The 16,838-nt window shown below is 53.0% G+C and overlaps 1 protein-coding gene across 4 annotated transcripts in view; it reads right to left on the bottom strand.

The window, feature by feature from the left end:
- Positions 1 to 16,838, bottom strand: part of PTK2B (protein tyrosine kinase 2 beta) — a 125,197-nt gene that overhangs the window by 1,987 nt on the left and 106,372 nt on the right. For 2 of the 4 annotated variants that reach the window (XM_051831880.3, XM_051831887.3), the window contains exons 16-28: positions 16,653 to 16,737; positions 16,438 to 16,538; positions 16,143 to 16,258; positions 14,539 to 14,639; positions 14,278 to 14,367; positions 13,253 to 13,457; positions 11,001 to 11,109; positions 9,937 to 10,002; positions 7,776 to 7,901; positions 2,987 to 3,133; positions 2,176 to 2,211; positions 1,831 to 1,855; positions 192 to 238 (exon numbers count right to left, since the gene is read on the bottom strand). In XM_051831880.3, the coding sequence (XP_051687840.2) occupies positions 192 to 238; positions 1,831 to 1,855; positions 2,176 to 2,211; positions 2,987 to 3,133; positions 7,776 to 7,901; positions 9,937 to 10,002; positions 11,001 to 11,109; positions 13,253 to 13,457; positions 14,278 to 14,367; positions 14,539 to 14,639; positions 16,143 to 16,258; positions 16,438 to 16,538; positions 16,653 to 16,737 (1,254 nt within the window). The remainder of the gene's footprint in view (positions 1 to 191; positions 239 to 1,830; positions 1,856 to 2,175; positions 2,212 to 2,986; positions 3,134 to 7,775; positions 7,902 to 9,936; positions 10,003 to 11,000; positions 11,110 to 13,252; positions 13,458 to 14,277; positions 14,368 to 14,538; positions 14,640 to 16,142; positions 16,259 to 16,437; positions 16,539 to 16,652; positions 16,738 to 16,838) is intronic. The other 2 variants (XM_051831897.3, XM_089327216.1) reach the window with 1 other exon arrangement.

Raw genomic sequence — 16,838 nt, forward strand, 5'->3', positions numbered from 1 at the left:
CAGAACACAGGAGACTGGTTCTTCCCGAATTGGCTGTGTGGCCTTAGGCAAGACACCCTCCCTCTCTGGGCCACATGCATAGTGTGAGGATGCTGGATGGGGCGTCTCTGAAGGTTTCCCAGTGCACAGGCTGTAGTCTCCTGGAAGCTTGACTCCAGTTTGTTGCCAGCTTTGGTAGAACCAACACCTACCTGCGCACCCAGCCGTGGGGGCTTCTGTGGGGGCGCTGTGAACTCCGCTGCAAGGGAAGGGGCAGTTCTCAGTCCCCCTGCCCTCCCCAGCCAGCCCCTCACTTCTGCTACCAGGAGACCCCAGGGAAATGACTCTCAAACTCCAGGAAGACACAGGGAAGACAACCTTGCAGCTTCCCTGGCTTGCCCACAGTCGGGAACAAGCACTTTCTATCACATGGACAGAGACGGTGTAATCATGGGATGAGTGTCAGCTCAGGCCCACGCTTCCTCCCCGGGTGGACGCCGGGTTCTGAGAAACAGTAATGCTCTGTGTGGGAGAAACCTCGCTCTCTGAAGGCTGCAGGCATCTGTGAGACCCCAGGGCCAGTGCGGGCACATCTCCTGGCCCAGAGTGGGGGTGTTCTGAGCACTCCTGAGGTTTCCCTTAGTGGGTGGGGCTCGAGGAAGTGAAAGAGCAGCAGAACCCTGATATTCGTTCCGTGTGATCCGCGTGGACACACGCGCCCTGAGGAGCTGCTAGAAGTGGGAGCCCGCAGGGGAAGGCCCACCCGCACTGCTGCCACCAGAGAGCTTGGCCTCCCGGCAGGCAGCTCCTATATACTCCCTGGGCCTTAGTTTCCACGTCATCTTATTTCTGTAAACAAGACAGCTAACTCAGAAGAGTCTCTGGGGCCAGCATGCCTGGGCTCACACCAGGGCTCTGCTGGTTATCAGGTGTGTGACCTTGGCCAAGCCACTCAACCATCCTGTGCCTCAGTTTCACCCTTTGGACAATGGAGACACAGGCTGAGTAGTGTTATCTGGAATGCTTGGGACCAGAAGTGTTCCAGATTTCAATTTTGGTGGGGAGTGGGTATTGGAATATTTGCATCTACATAATAAGATCTCTCCAGGAGAGGACCCAAGTCTAAACACAAAATTCACTTGTTTCCTATATATTTTATACACAGGGCTTGAATATAATTGCATACAACGTTAATAATTTTGTGCAGGAAACAAAGTTGCACGGTGTGGAATTTTCCATCTGTGCTGGCATGATGGTGCTCAAAAGGTTTCCGATTTTCGACTTCAGATTTTCAGATGAGGGATACTCGACCTGTAATAGCAAGTGGCACCTGTCTCCTGGAGTGGCTGTGAGATCAATTGGGTTAACGTTTAGGTGACTCAGGTCTGTATGTGGCTCTGCCCTCAGCAGAGGCTCCTGGGGAGACCCAGGGGATCAGTGGCCTCTCTTCCTTCCCTGGGCCTAGGGGAGATGAAGGTGAATGGGAGAGGTGGGTGGGGCTACTTCATTCTCTACAACAAGCCTCCAACAGAGCACATGGAAATGCCCAGGAAGGGAGAATGCTCAGCTCCTCCAATCAGATGCAGGAGGAGCTGAGCTGAGGGTGTGGGCAGCGGAGATAGGGATGAGAAAGGACACTGTGCGGGGAGAGAGCCACTGGGCTGGGAGGAGTGGTGAGGGGAGGGGCCCACACCAAGCTGACCCCCTCTGCACACTGCAAGGAAAACAAGGCTGACTTTTCTTAAGGCTGCAGGCACACTGTGTGGCTTCACACCAGCCAGGGAATAAGGACCATGGCCCCACCCAGTGTCAGGCACAAACTTCCCCCACAGGAAGGGCAGAAGCACTTACTGTAACCGGCCTCCTTCTCTGGGGTCTGGAAGGAAGGGAGAAGAGAGAAGATCACGCAGGTGGCTCTGGGAAGAACCCGCTTCCTCCCCTTACCTCCTCTCCACCCCTCCACTGGTTGTAGTCACTGGGAGAGGGGAGCTGGGTGCTCCTGAGAGGCCCAGGCAAGGCTAAGAGTGTGGATCTCAGGAGGGTTCAGGAAAAGAGCCATGTGGAGATCAGAGTAAAAGGACAGATCTGCTCCCAAGATGGGAAGCAGCCCAGGAAGAGACAGGCAGGCCCAGGGGGTTGAGGAGGGAACGAGGGGGCACTGGTGCTGCAGGGAATAGACCTTCCCTGGTGACTTACCAGTGGGGACTTATCGTTCATGTAGACCATGGGGTCCTGCAGAGGAGGAAACCAAAGCAAAGGGCTGAGGATTCTGGAACCGGAAGTACCCAGAATGCATGGAGAGCACTGGCTCTGGTGGGGGGGCGTGGTGCAGCACAGGGCATACATGGACACATGGTGTGTGTCCAATCCCTTAGAATGTAAAGGCAGGACGCAGCCTCTCATCTGTCTCCCTTAGCCCAAGGTGCCCTGGCCTCACCTTTATCCAAAAGGAATTCCCTGAACTGAGGGAGTGACACAGCTGTCATGGGAAGGCTCTAGTCACCGGTCTCTAGAAGTCCTTGCTTCTTAAATGGGTAAACTCTGTTGGCCAGTATTGTTGGGAGGCGTCTGTGTGCAGGAATTCTAGGTCCAGGCAGGGAATTCCCAGGTCTGGGGCTGAAGGTAACTGCCTCCTGCATGTGACCTCAAACCCTCCAGAGCAACTGGAGCCTACCTGGCCATCATAAACTCCCTAAAGAGCCCGGGGTCACCAGCCAGTACAAGGGAGGTCATGAGCGCCACTGTCTGACCAGGAACTTGGACGTGAGCTGATCACGCTCCTCTCCGCCCTAATTTCAGTCTTTGAGAACCTTCACCCCTTATTCCTCGGGGAGCCCGGGAATGAAGCAGTGGCCGCCCGGCTCCTTGCTCAGCGCCGTGCTGCAGTGACCACCCTGATGTCACCGATTGGCTTTCTGTGGGTCGGCCGAGTGGACCCAAATTTGGGGGTTCTATGGCAACACCTCCATTCAATGTGGGGGGTTGTTTGGCAACAGCGCTGGCTCACCAAGGACTTCTCCTCCTGCCTCAGCCACTGGTAGTCTTCCGCCATCTGCTTCTGCTGCTTGTCCAGGATCTGCCGCATCTTGACCTTCTCAGCCTCCCACAGCTGCTGGGCCTCTTCTCGGCTGCTGGGTCGGATGAAGTCCTCCTCCTGAGAGGCCAGCACAGAGAATGGAAGGGATCCCGTGAGCCCGGTCCTCAGGTTCAGAGAGAGATGAGCCTCCTTTGTGCCTCCTGGGAGCCACAGCCCTGGCCTCCCCACCTGCTTCTTGCAGGTGTGCGCTTCGATTCCCCAGCTTTCTGTGCAGTTTCATTGACCATCAGCCGCACACACATGCCCGTGTGGCAAGGGGGCGCCCAGCCCAAGAACACACTGTTCAACATGCACTGTGCTCTGTTACATCATCTGCCAGGGAGACGTCGTTTTCAAGTGACTGCCCCTAATATGAGCCTCTCAGTTGGCATTTGTGATGGCGGCTGTCACGTAACAGCTTTAGAAAGGCAAAGCCAGCCCTCTGGAAGCCCTCTGGCTCCTGTCTCCCCCTAAGCACCGTGGCAGTGGGTCTGGACACTTGAAGCTAGTCCCATGGTGTGAGGTCCCAGGAGACTGTCCCCGGCTGAGCAGAGCACGAGAGAGCACCATCGACCATGATCGTGCCCATCTGCTCAGGTGTGCTCTGTATTAGGACAGCAGCCAGGGTTACTTAACCAAAGGTGGAAGAGACACAGAGCTAAAAGGTAAGACGAGGAACACAATTTTAAAAAGACAGCTCTATCGAAACATGCTAAGTGTGTCCCCTCCCTCGCTTTATTCATCTAACCCCTGTTTTTACTCACCTGTGGGGCTCTGCAAATATTCAGTTTTATCTACAAGCTCTTAAGCAGAAGCACTGCATGTTTTTCTATTTTCCCTCAATCTTCCCTAGGGTTCATTTGTGTCAATTTCTGCCTAGTCCTTCCAAACTATTTTTTTTTTTCTGCTGTACAATGATCACCTTTGTTTCTGGGACTGAGAGAGGAAGAGTGTTATTAGCACCTTTTAAAAGTTAATTAATTAATTTGAAAGGCAGACTGACAGAGACAAGAAGAGCTTCCATCCACTGGTTTACTCCCCAAATGGTCACAGTAGTTAGGGCCGAGCTAAGCTGTATCCAGGAGCCAGGAACTCCATCTGGTCTCCCATGTGGATGGCAGGAACTCAAGTACTCATTCCCTCTGCTGCTTCCTAGGCACATGGCAGGGAGATGGATTGGGAGCAGAGCAGCCAGGACTCCAACCAACACTCTGATAGGGGATGCAGGCATCTGAAGCAGCAGCTGAATGTGCTGTAAACAGAATGCCCACCCCAACTGGCACCTCTTGATTGCATAAAGCCAAGGGTTTGCCTTGGCCAGGGGCAGGTTCTTTCTCTGATGTCCAAGAGAGCAGGGCTTTCAGTTCCTTTTCCCCCAAGTGGCCAGTTTACGTACAAGTTACTTGTGGAAGACGTTAGCAATGACCTCTTGTTACTTCCAGCAAGCCGCAATCTAGAAATTTCCCCACTGAGGCCTATGAAGCATACTTCAGGATTACAGCACAATTTAAAAATGTTTCTATTGGGATGCATTTCCTAGTGCTCACTGGACTTCAGTTACCCATCTCAATTTCTCATAGTACTTTCCCCATTAGTTAGGGCTCTCACTGAAGTAGTCTTTGCTCATTAACATACCCAACTACTATTTATTAAGCAACTATTGTGTAACAGGTGGGGGGCTGGGATGGACAAGACGCATAACATCCCTGTTCTCCTGGGGCTAAGCAAGAAATACTCAGACCAGGGCTTTTCCACTTCTGCACTACTGACACCTGGGGCCAAATAATCCCTTTTTGAACATTTTTTTCTTTTTCTTCTTCTTTTTTTTTTTTTTTTGACAGGCAGAGTGGACAGTGAGAGAGAGAGAGAGAGAGACAGAGGGAAAGGTCTTCCTTTACCGTTGGTTCACCCTCCAATGGCTGCTTTGGCTGGCACGCTGTGGCTGGTGCACTGTGCTGATCTGAAGCCAGGAGCCAGGAGCTTCTCCTGGTCTCCCATGTGGGTGCGGGGACCCAAGCACTTGGGCCATCCTCCACTGCACTCCCTGGCCACAGCAGAGAGCTGGCCTGGAAGAGGAGCGACTGGGACAGAATCCAGCGCCCCAACCGGGACTAGAACCCGGTGTGCTGGCGCCATAGGCAGAGGATTAGCCTAGTGAGCCACTGTGCCGGCCATGAACATTTTTACTTATCTGTTGTTTGAAAGGCAGAGATGGAGGTGGGGGAGGGGGAGAGAAAGAAACAGAGCAGAGATCTTCCATCCTCTGGTTCACTCCCCAGATGACTGCAATATTTGGGACTGAGCCAGGCCAAGCCAGGCTTCCAGAACTCAGGGTGGGTCTCCCCTGTGGGTGACAGGGACCCAAGTTCTTAAGCCACTACCTAATGCTGCCCAGGGTGTGTATCAGCAGGAAGTTAGAATGGGAAGCAGACCAAGAAGAAAATGAAGAACTTAAAAAAAAACCCAAGTCTCTTTAGGGTTGACTGCTGAACTACAGCTCAGGTGTTTTCAGGCACTGGACATTCACGCTGCTGACTACTTCTGCCCTTAGAAGGAATCAGGCCTTATGGTGTTTTAATATGACTCTCATAAGGGAGGGCATCTTCCACGACTTGGCTACGACCCTTCCTGCCAGCCTTATTCCTACCACCACAGTAGCCCTTCCTTCTTCCAGCCAATAGTTCCTCAGGTTTCTCAGCACTCAGTCTTGCTCTCCCTGCTGCCTCTGTCGCTTCTGTCCCCTGCACTCCAGTTTCTTCCTCCGAGCACTCCCCAGCCTCCAAGACCCTGCTGTAAAAAACACCTGGGAGGGGGCATTCCCTCTAAGCTTCTGCTTTGTGGCCCCCACAGCTTTCTGGCTTCACTTACACCTAAGTGTGTCCCTGGCCTGTTCCTTCTGGCCAACTGTAAACTCTATGCAGGCAGCACCGCCTTGTTCCCCTTCAGAACCTTGGACAGCGTCCTGCAGGTGCCCACGCAGCCGGTGGTTGACTGGATTTTAAATCTCAATTGTGAGGTCTTCAAGAGGGAGACTGCTGCCTCCGGTCTCTGGTGTGGCATCCCACAGAGGGCCAGATGAATCGGGCTCTGTGCCCAGTCAGTAGAAATACATCATTTTTGTGGAAAAACCATCTCTGAATGTTTGTTAAATGTTTTTAAATGCCTTGTGGGGAACTTATTTTACCATTTCTACCTAGAAGAGGCTTTATCCATGTTTCTGATCTATACTACAAAGTGGAGTTTGTATTTTTAACCTTTTTTGTTTATTTAAGGACATGCTCACTATGTTCTTTTAGGCTGATTCTCCTTATGGCAGGCAATTACTAATAAACCCCTGACACAAAACTCTCTCTCTCCCTCTCTCTCTCTCTCCTGCACAGTCTGTCTTTATGGAACTGAACAAAATCCTCCCAGGGAAGCAGGGATCAGTTAAAGGCAATGCTACCCCTTAAAGGTGCAAAATAGCTTCTTTGGTAAAGCACACATTTTTAAGTCAAACTCACCAAAACTTAGTTAATTCTGAATATAGAGCCAAGGGCAGGAGGGTGGAGGAACTGAACACTCTCTAAATTATAGTCTATACTTAACATGCTGATTTAGTATTGTTAAGCACATGCAAATATAGAAATTGGTTAAATTCATGTAAAAGAGAAAAATGAAGGTGGTCAGGGAAAAATTAATTTCACAACAGATTTTGGTACCTGTAATTCTAAGTTGCCACGCTCCTTTCAAAATTTTACTAAATTAAGAATAACAGCACAGAAGAGTGAGGGCATTTCAGAGAAAAATGTATATTATCTTCCAATTCTCTTCCTCCAATAACATTTAAGTACTTTTCTATATCATATTATTTGCCTACAGTTTCCAAATCTACTGTAATAAATGGATATCTTCCTCCCAAATATTTAGAGCCATGTATCCTGAGCCTGAAATGCATGCCTGTACACACAGTTCAAATGAAAATCCTAAGAGTTTTGGTCTGCTTCGTAGCTTAGGTTAGTGTATAGATCAAGTGTTCAGGCAACTGACCACAGGTGGGCTTTGTTATTAAAGGAAGTGATTGGGGCATATGCTTATCAGCACAGGTGGCTATGGAGACTTAAAACCTGACCATCAGAGACTACTCCATGAAGCACCTGGGGTCTCACTGTCAGCTGACAATGAAGAGGTGACTGGGGAAGTGGCTAGCCCCTCCTGCACCCCCCTCCCCGTCTCTAGCTAGATAATGAGCTGGAGTCCACCCCAGTCCCTCAGTTCCTTGCCATCCAGTGGAACCTTTTACAAAAGCAGCAGGAGGGGCAGCCACAGACTCCTTTGGCTGAAGCAATTAGCAATCAGGGCATTCAGGCAGGAAGGCAGAGTGGGGCTACAAAGGAACCCCCAGGTTCTTTTATTCCCCAGCACCACCTGGCATGGCTATGCTCTGCCCCTTGGAGCTTGCACACTTCTGTGGGCCACCCTGTCCCTGGGGTCCAGGAGGGACAAGAGCAGTTCCGGGTCCACCTGGTGTCCACAGAAGCAGAGCCTGTCCTGGCCCCCAGCCTCTGATGTGTTTGCGAAGGGAAGGGAGTCCCAGAGTCCCTCCATGGCCTGCCTGGTGCATGGAAGTGGGGAGAGCCCCTCACGAGCCTGAGGACCTGGCATTGTCCGTGCCCCAGGCCGCCTCCCTCTGGCAACCTCCTCGCTCCAGGCTGGGACCCAGCATGCAGAGGCCTCTTACCCGCATGCTGTGGCGCTTGAAGACATTGTGCCGGTGCAGAGGCGGGGTGTGCAGCGAGTTAACAGGAGATGGGTACTCCATAGGGCTGGTGAGCGTGGGAGAGCTGGCACACAGACCCTCGGGGACCTATTCAGGAGAAGCAAAGAAGCACAAGGCACAGGGACAAGGCAAGAAGGCGGACAATTAGCTGCTACAAACATGAGCACAAAGAAATGATACAGGACTTGCTCTCCGGGAGCTAGTACGAACGTGATATGGGCATTTCATTGGCCCTGGAGACACGGCAGAGCAGTGCGCCCTCTCATTCCCCCATGAAGTGCACGCAGGAAGGGCACACATGAAATTGACCTCCTGAGAGCAGGTCCCCTCCCTGAGGACCCTTCAGAACAGTCCTGTCACGGATCAGTGGAGATGGCTAGCCCACAGATGATCTCCCTCTTACTCGTCTATCTCCATCAGTAGACAGGCATAGATATTCACATGCACTTCAAAAGTTTTTGCTCCAAAATCAACTTATCTTTTCATTCCTTTTTCCATGAACTTTTTGAAGTTTGCACATGTAGACATATATGCTCATATCCTACACATGCACACAGTCATCCCCCAGTATCCATGGGGAATTACTTCCAGGGCCCACGGACAAGAAAAGTAATCCCTGATGCTCAAGTCTCTTACATGGCATGGCAGAGCAGTTGTACATAACCTCACTTACTCATAGACTTACTTACAATACCGAATATAATGTACTAATATAACAGTGTAAATAATTATAATAAATATATAATGTAATAATATAATGTAAATAATTATAATAATATAAATAATATAAGTGGTAATGTTTAAATAAATAGTAATATAAACAGTTAGGTTGTATTGCTCAGGGAATGAAAAGAAAAAACCATGTAGAAGTTCAGCACAGACAATTTTTCTCCACACTTTTGATCTTCAGTTGGTTGACTCAACAGATGCAGAACTTATGGATATGGAAAACTGAGTGTGTATATGTAATTTTTTTTTAAATTTTGACATGTCATTCGAGAGGCAGCAAGAGAGAGACACACACATTTCCCAGCCCCTGCATCTCTCCCTAAATGCCCACAACAGCCAGAGCTGGGCCAGCTGAAGCCTTAGCCTGGAACTCCATCTGCGTCTCCCCGGCGGGTGGCAGAGATCTAAGAACTGCAGTCATCATGTGCTGCCTCCCGGGATGCGTACTAGCTGGATGGAGCAGCAGCTATTCCAGCTAGGCACTCTGATATGGGATGCAGGTGTCCCAGTGACGATTTAATTGCTGTGTCCATGGACATCCCTATTTGGTTTTTTAATGAGAAATGTTACCTCTACTTTAAATACCAAAGAAGGGTAAGTCTCTTTTTAAAGAATGCTGCTGCCTCCTTCTGAATCGAGTCTTTTGCTTCACACAAAGGACTGGCATGTTAGTTCTTGGAAGGGCTTGTTTTGGCACTGGGACCCTTCCTTGATAAGAAGTATATGATCATAAGACACTAAGGAACACCAAATACACTGGTATTGCTTCTAATGATTGAGATGCCACATTTTTGAACAGCAACTCTGAGCTGGAAGATGCAGAGAAGAAAAGAGAGGACTGGGCTCTCTCTTCCTGGGATGCAAGAGAGACACAGGACAGCGACAGTTCTGAGGTGGGGACCTGCAGCCTGGGAAAGATTCATGGTTGGTGGTGACGGCTGTGGGAGAAAGCTCACACGGAACCTTGCTCTCTCTTCACGGCCACTCAGGGTCTGGCAGGGCCTCTGCAGGAGCCCCAGGGAGCACCTCCATTCTTGGGAAAGCATCGACTGTCCTCGGCTCCCCGGGGTTCCTTCTCAGCAGGCTGTGCTCAGGGTGGGAAGCCAGGGAAGCTGTGGACACAGCGAAGCAGCTGCAGGCAGGCACACAAAACAGAACACACACAGACGGACAGACTGGGGTTAACACAGGTCTTCTGAGCTGAGGATAACCTGGTACAAACATATGTCTGTTCTTTTGCTCTGAATTCAAATTCTGTACAAGGTGCCAAGGAGAAGACAACCTCCATCACTCAAGTGATCACCGCGCCTCAAAGGCATAAGAATGGAATTTTAGGAAGGACCCCGATGAGGGGTGGACCTGAACCTTCCCAGCCCCCTGGTTACATATTTACCTGGAACTGCAGCTTGGGAGCCAGGAGGTTGGTTTGTGGAGGGGGTCTATACTTGGGCCGGCTGGGCTGGAAGAAGAACAGAGTTGTGTCAGTCGCTTCTCTCTCTCTTTGAGTGAGGGACAACTGAAGCTTATTCAGAGAGATGAGGGGCAAAGTTATTAAAATAATTTGTATGCACTTATTGAATACCAATTACCTGCTGTGCTGGGAATATACAAAAAGGCCAGTTTCTCTGCCCTCCTGGGGGTTCTCACTAATTGGAGGGTCAGTGACCTGTCAGGGGCAGCCTCCCTATCCCTGTGGGCACCTGCCAAGTAATTACAGAGCCCTGGCCATTCAGAGGTGGAGGACACAGCTGGCTTTGCACTGAAGGCTCACAGGGGAGAGGAAAATTGACCTGGACCAAAGGGAAGGGACAGGGCATGCCAGGCCAGGAGGACAGCGAGAAAAGCTCTGGGACCAGACTGGGCACTACTATGGCCTGGACGCTTAGGTTCCCTCCAAATTCATGTGTTGGAGCCCCAACCCTTAATGTCGGGGTACTCAGAGGCAGGGCTGTGGGAGGTGATAGGCTTAGATGAGACTCATGAGGGCGGAGCCCCGGGATGGGATGGGTGCCCTTAAAGGAGGAAGAGGAGAGACAAGAGATTGCACTTTATGCACCAGGTGAGGATACAGTGAGGAAGGGGTCACCTGTAAGTGACAAAGGGGCCCTCACCAGCCTCCAGCTCCTTGAACATGGACATCCAGCCTCCAGCAGTGTGAGCTAATGCTGCCGTTGAAGTCACCCTGCCTGTAGTATTTTCTTAGAGCAGCTCCAGATGGCATGCAGGCCTAGTCCCTTGAAACCCACCCACCTGCTGGTGTGGCAGCAAGGCTCTGGTTCCCAAGCACAGGGCTATGGACCGAAACTGCACCTAAGGGCCCATCAGTCTGATGGACAGCTGGGGTGGGGACTGAGAGAGGACCACAGGGAAGCATCCTGCCTGTGTCGTGGAAACAGGTGAGACAGGGACTCAGCTGTGCTGTGGCTCAGGGACCAAGGAGGCCAGAGCTTGCCTTACCTTTGGTGGGGGTTCCTGGAAGCCTGTGGGCTCCAAGATTTTGGGAGGTCGGTAGCGAGCATTCCTCTCCTGCTCTAGAGCAATGTCCTTCTCCATCTGGTAAATGTCACTGTCACAGAGTTGGGTCAGATAAGAAGAGAGAACCAAGGTCAAGGCCAGCTGCTGCTCAGGGCTCCTCTCTGTACTTCCCCGGAGTGGGAGGGGCCTGGACGAGCACCACTGCCTCCCATTTCCATCTCCACCTCCCCCGCAGAGACGGGGAGAACTCTTGGCTGCAGGCTGGGACAGAACCCCGAGGCCTCCGCCACCCCAAGGCTAGGAGGATCCCAGGAATGGATCCAAGTAGGGAGAAGTGCTTGGAGAGCCAGGCTGAGCTTGCTGCAGCCCATGAGCCCCTGTGGGTTCTCTCCCGGGCCAGCTCTGTGCATGCTTCTCAACCTGGAAATCACAGCTCCTGGGGTACCCTGGAATTCCTGCAAGGGGCTCGTGGCTCCACTGTTCACATGGGTACCAAGCATCACACACTGCTGAGGTGCACTACTGTGCTTGCAAAGCACACGCAAGACACTGTGTAATCAAAGTTCCATCGTGTAGCTTACTACATTTTGTTGATGGGAGAATTCTAAAAGTGTGGCTGGCACTGAGTAGAGGCATTCTCAAAATATGTCTTTAAAAATCTTTCTACGCCCAAGATTGGGGACCCTGAATCAACTCCTTTCCTAAGTCCCAGGCAGGGACTGAGGGAGGTACCCTGGGGTTCTCTGGCCATCCTTGGGGTCCCTCTGGAGAAGATGGGTCCATCCGGGATGGGGGCTGGCTTAGTGCCGCTGCTGGGGGTCTCTCTTGGCCCAGAGATGGGCTCTGCCTCACTGCGATGATCCTTAAGGCCCCAGGATGGATTGAGACCCCATCCTCATGCTTCCAGAGCTTTTGCCCTCTCAAACGGCATCTTTCAAGCATTTTTCTCCTGCGACCCTCGGGCTTCTCACACCTCCCTTAGGCGAGCAACAGATGAATCCAGAATGGATCAGGGGTGTTTATGAGGGTAGACTGGAACAGAAAAGCTTTTAGGCCAGTGTTTTCAGCCTGTGTAGGGGCCTCTGTCCCATGGAAGAACATTTCTCCTGCCTTCCTAGCCTGGCCTGGGAAGTCCCAGCGTCCCTCCCGGGGTTCCCCCACCAGGGAGACTCCGTGGGCTATTGTCTTATGAGATCCCCAAAGCAGCAGTTAGCAAAAGCCAAATTGAGCCTATTACCTATTTCTATATGGCCTCAAACTAAGAAGGTTTTGCACATTTTTTAGTGATTAAAAAAAGAAGAAGAAAAAAGGATCTCATAACACAAGAAAATGACATGAGATTCAAATTTCAGGATCTACAAATGAATTTTTTGGGGGACACAACTATTTCTATTAATCCACATATTATCTATAGCTATTTTAAAGCTACACTGGTAGAACTGAATAAGGAATGAACAGCTCAAAATGCTTATTATCAGGCCCTGTGCAGGAAAAGCTTCCTGACCATCACCCCAAAGGAAGCCAGAAGGGGCGGGCGTTTGGCACAGAGGTTCAGACACCACATGGGGTTCCCACCTGCCATAAAGGAGTGTCTGGGTTCCAGTCCCAGCTCCACTTCTGATGCCAGCTTCCTGTTAATATACACTCTGAGAGGCAGCAACTGATAGTTCAAGTTCTTGGATTCCAGCTACCAGCTAGGAGACCAGACTGATTTCGCACTCCTGGCGGTGGCCTGGCCCAGCCCCAGCTGTTGCATGGACTTGAAGTGGAGAGGAGAGGAGGGCAGGAAGGTGATGCTGGGGCTTCTGCAAAGGGCATGGGCCCTTTGTTCAGAGTCTGCCTCAGTCCTTTGATTCCAAACAAAGGGATATTTTCTGAGCACACTCTACTGGCAAGACACTGACCTTGGAGTTGAGAGATACCTGGATGTGCAAGGCTTCCCCGGGCTCACCTTGTCTCCAAGCTCATACCCGACAGTGAACTTGGTCTCAATCTTCCATCCTCTGTCGGAACTACCAAGGGTCTCTATGCTAAGTGTCTGGCACCGTGCATCTGCTGCAAGGATTGGCTGACTCCTTTGGACGTAGGGTTCAGAGCTGGCCAGAAGAGGGGGCTCTGGGTGGGAATTCCCAGCCCTGTGGGTCACTGTCAACCTCTCACTGCTGTGTAAGAAAAGCCTGGCTCTCCGGGCAGCCAAGCAGGCCCTCCGCCCATCGCCCCTGCTCCCGGCTCACCTGAGGCTGCACACAAGCTCGGTGAAGCGAGGCCGGTCACTGGGGTCGTAGTCCCAGCAGCGGGTCATGAGGGTGTAAAGGATGGGTGGGCAGAGGTCAGGTTTGGGCAGCCGGTCCCCTTTCTCGAGCACCCCGATGACATCCTTGTTCTCCAGCCAGAAGAAGGGCTGCTTCCCAAAGCTCAAGATCTCCCACATGCACACGGCTGAGGGCAGAGGGGAGGGCTCAGGCCCCGTGCTAGGAAGAGGCCGGGCCACCCTCCCAGGCATGACTAGGGCAACCAGCACGAGGCTGGAGGAGCCCCCGGGCTGCCTTGCTGCTCTGTCTAATACCTCTAGGGACTTACCCACCAAGGATGTCTGCTCCAGGTACCTATGACCTGCCCTTGTGGTCCATGAACCAAGGCCCCCTTTCTAGATGCCCTCAGCATGGAGCTATGGGGTGCAGCGGATCAGGAGGTGGCCTTCTCCTAGGAAGAACTGAATCCCTTCCCAGAAAGTGGGAGTGGAAGCCGCGCACCAGCACTTGCTGGCCATGTGAGTGCAGGCCAGCCCCCGACTTGTCTGAGCCTCAGTTTCCCCATCTGGAAAATGGGAGTGATACTAATGCACTTTGCTGGAGTGGCCCTGGGAGAGCTGTGGGATGCCTCGCAGAGCCGCGTGCTCTGTGAGAAGCCGTCCACCTGCACTCAACTCTGTCCTCCCCACACCTGCTCCTCTTCACAGGACAAGCCTCCAAGGGCTGTCTTTGGGGTCCTGCTGAGGGGGCTTCACATTAGTCCATGGCACTAGCCCATGGAGTACACGCTTATCTCAAGAGCCTTTTCCAGGAACATGCTACCTGCCCAGGCCAACCCTTGGCCTCCCCACTCCAGGAACTTCTCAAGTGACCACAGCAAAACAGACCCTGGGAACTGGGGGCGGGGGTGCTCAGATCCCATCCTAGCTCCCTGAACCCTTCTAAGCCTCAGGTCACGGAAGTGAGAACCTGAGCCCTTTCCCCCATCCTCCCACACTGCCACTCACCGAACATCCAGACGTCGCTGGCTGTCGTGAAGCGGCGGAAATTGATGGACTCAGGGGACATCCATTTGATGGGCAGGCGCGTCACAGAGGCTTTGTGCAGGCAGAGAGGTTTGCAGGGGTGGTTTGGGGAAGAAAGATCCAGGATTATCCAGACATGCAGCCTACCCTCCAGAGAGACGACCCGTGGCCCGGGCGTCCTTTTTCTAGGCTCTGGCTTCAGTGGCCCCTCTAGGGGTGAAGCCGCAGCCAGGGCCCCCTCACCTTTGTAATACTCCTCATCCTCAATGTACCGAGAGAGGCCAAAGTCCCCCAGCTTCACACACTCAGGCGAGGCCACCAGGATGTTCCGGACAGCAATGTCCCTGGCAGGAGGATTGGAAGACCAGGGTGAGAGACAGCCATACCGAGGGAGGAGGAGACAGAGCGGAGAGTGCTGGCCAGGTGGCTTCTGTTGGCCACTGCCCCCGCAGAGTCGTCTTGCTGAAGCGCAGCTCCCCAGGGAGTCCCCAACACTCCCAAGGCCCTCTGTCAGCTCTGTCCAACTCACTGTCAGTCTTTGCCTCTGTGGTCCCTTCTCAGGATCCCATTCTGCATGCCCATAGGACCATTTAGGTATCGTGGCCTAGAGACCCTCTGAACCCCTGGTACAGGAGAGCAGACCAGGACATGGGTGGGGGCTGGGGGAAGGAACCTGCCCAGCAGGTGGGCTACTCCCCCCGCGCCCCCCCCCCCCCCCCCGCTTCAAGCAGGAGCACCTGCTTGAAGTTTATCTGCTCAGTTTTCTTTTTTTTTTTTTTTTTTTTTTTTTTTTTTTTTTTTTTTTTTTTTTTTTTTGACAGGCAGAGTGGACAGTGAGAGAGAGAGACAGAGAGAAAGGTCTTCCTTTGCCGCTGGTTCACCCTCCAATGGCCGCCGCTGCAGCCGGCGCACCGCGCTGATCCTGGCAGGAGCCAGGAGCCAGGTGCTTTTCCTGCTTGAAGTTTATCTGCTCAGTTTATCTCCAGTTCTTGGCATAATTCCAACCCCAAACTAGTTCTCCCGGCAGGCTCCTCTCCCCAGTATTTTGCTAATTGAAAAGATGCCTTAAAAGCATAGCAATTTGAAATAATTAAAGTAAGCAGATCAGTCTCCCAGCACATTAGCCCTTGACTATCTAAGTCGCGTTCTCGGTCTTCATGCTGGAAGCTTCTCAGGGAAAGGAAGCTGTGTCTGTTCTGATCAGGACTTTGTCCCAGCGTCTAGGACAGCACCCAGCCCTGTACAGGACTGCATGGCATCTGCTGAATGAGCGCATCAACGAATGCACGGATGAACTCAGGCTTTACCCTCTCACGTGGCTTTGCACAGGACTGGGCACAACGCCAAGAGATAATGTCAACCGTGGGGTAGGCATCCCCCGGGCCACGATCCCAACGTAGGAGCCTCCTTTCAGGGCAGGGCAACAGAGGGAGGTGGAGGAGGGGCCACCTGCATGGGCAAAGGCAGGCCTGGACCCCAGGACCCTCCTCCTTCCTGGGCCACGTGTCCCGCGTGGGGAAGCCAGAGAAGAGGGAGCTCTGAGCAAGGCAGAAGCTGTTTCAGGACCCCCACAGAGGAGGGGTGGGAGGTGCTGAGCTATAATCGGACCCCCGAGGCTCAGAGTTCCTCTAACTATGATCCTACAGGGTGCAGACGGCTGTTTAACATCCCAGATGTAGGCACAGGCTCGCAGGTGCTCAGGCGCTATAAGTGGCTGGGAAAGTCAAGGCCGCAGCGGGGATTCCAGCACCATCTGTGCACACCCTGCCTCGCCCCAGCCTCCGGAGCCAGCAGCAGGATGGGCCTGGCTCCCACGCTGCCCTGCTGCCTCCCTCCCTCGCCCCTACCTGTGCACGCAGTTGATGCTCTCCAGGTAGGCCATCGCCTTGCATATCTGCAGCGAGTACAGGACGAGGGTGAGCACCTTCAGGGAGTTCTTGTTTCGCTCCAGGTAGTGGCCCAGCTGCAGGAGGGGGACAGAGTCATCGGGGGCCCCAGCGAGCGCCCCACATGGCAGCAAGCCCAAAGGCAGTCAGACCTTCCAGGAATCTCCTCTCCAAACAGAAGGCTCTCCACGCCTCCTCCCCAGGCGCCCTGTTCAAGCCCGGCCCAGCGGGGTCGCAGGGCTCCAATCCTGCTCACCTCCCCGTAGGGGTACAGCTCCATGATGATCCAGGTGGGCTCCTCCTCGATGATGCCCATCAGCTTCACGATGTGCGGGTGGTCGAGGTTCTTCATGATCACTGTGGCGGGGGCCAACGGGACGGCTCGGAGCAGCTCACGGGCCCCGGGCCCCCTGCAGTGGGGTCCTGGCACCGCTCCCCCCATCCCGGGGGCCCTCCCCAGGGGGCGCCTACCTGCCTCGCTCATGAACTTCTCCTTGTTGTCCAGGGTGCAGTCTTTCTTGCAGGTCTTCACAGCCACGTTGATTTTCTCCCCTTTCTGCAACAAGAGTGAGTTCAGGGACTCTGGGTCCAGGCTAGCGTGCCTCACAGAGATGTGTCCCCTCTCCAGCCTCAGCACAGGACTCGCGGTGACTTCCC

Source organism: Oryctolagus cuniculus, chromosome 2 (assembly GCF_051225735.1).
Source record: "Oryctolagus cuniculus isolate XC-2025 breed Fujian yellow rabbit chromosome 2, ASM5122573v1, whole genome shotgun sequence".
Taxonomy (NCBI): Eukaryota; Metazoa; Chordata; class Mammalia; order Lagomorpha; family Leporidae; genus Oryctolagus; species Oryctolagus cuniculus.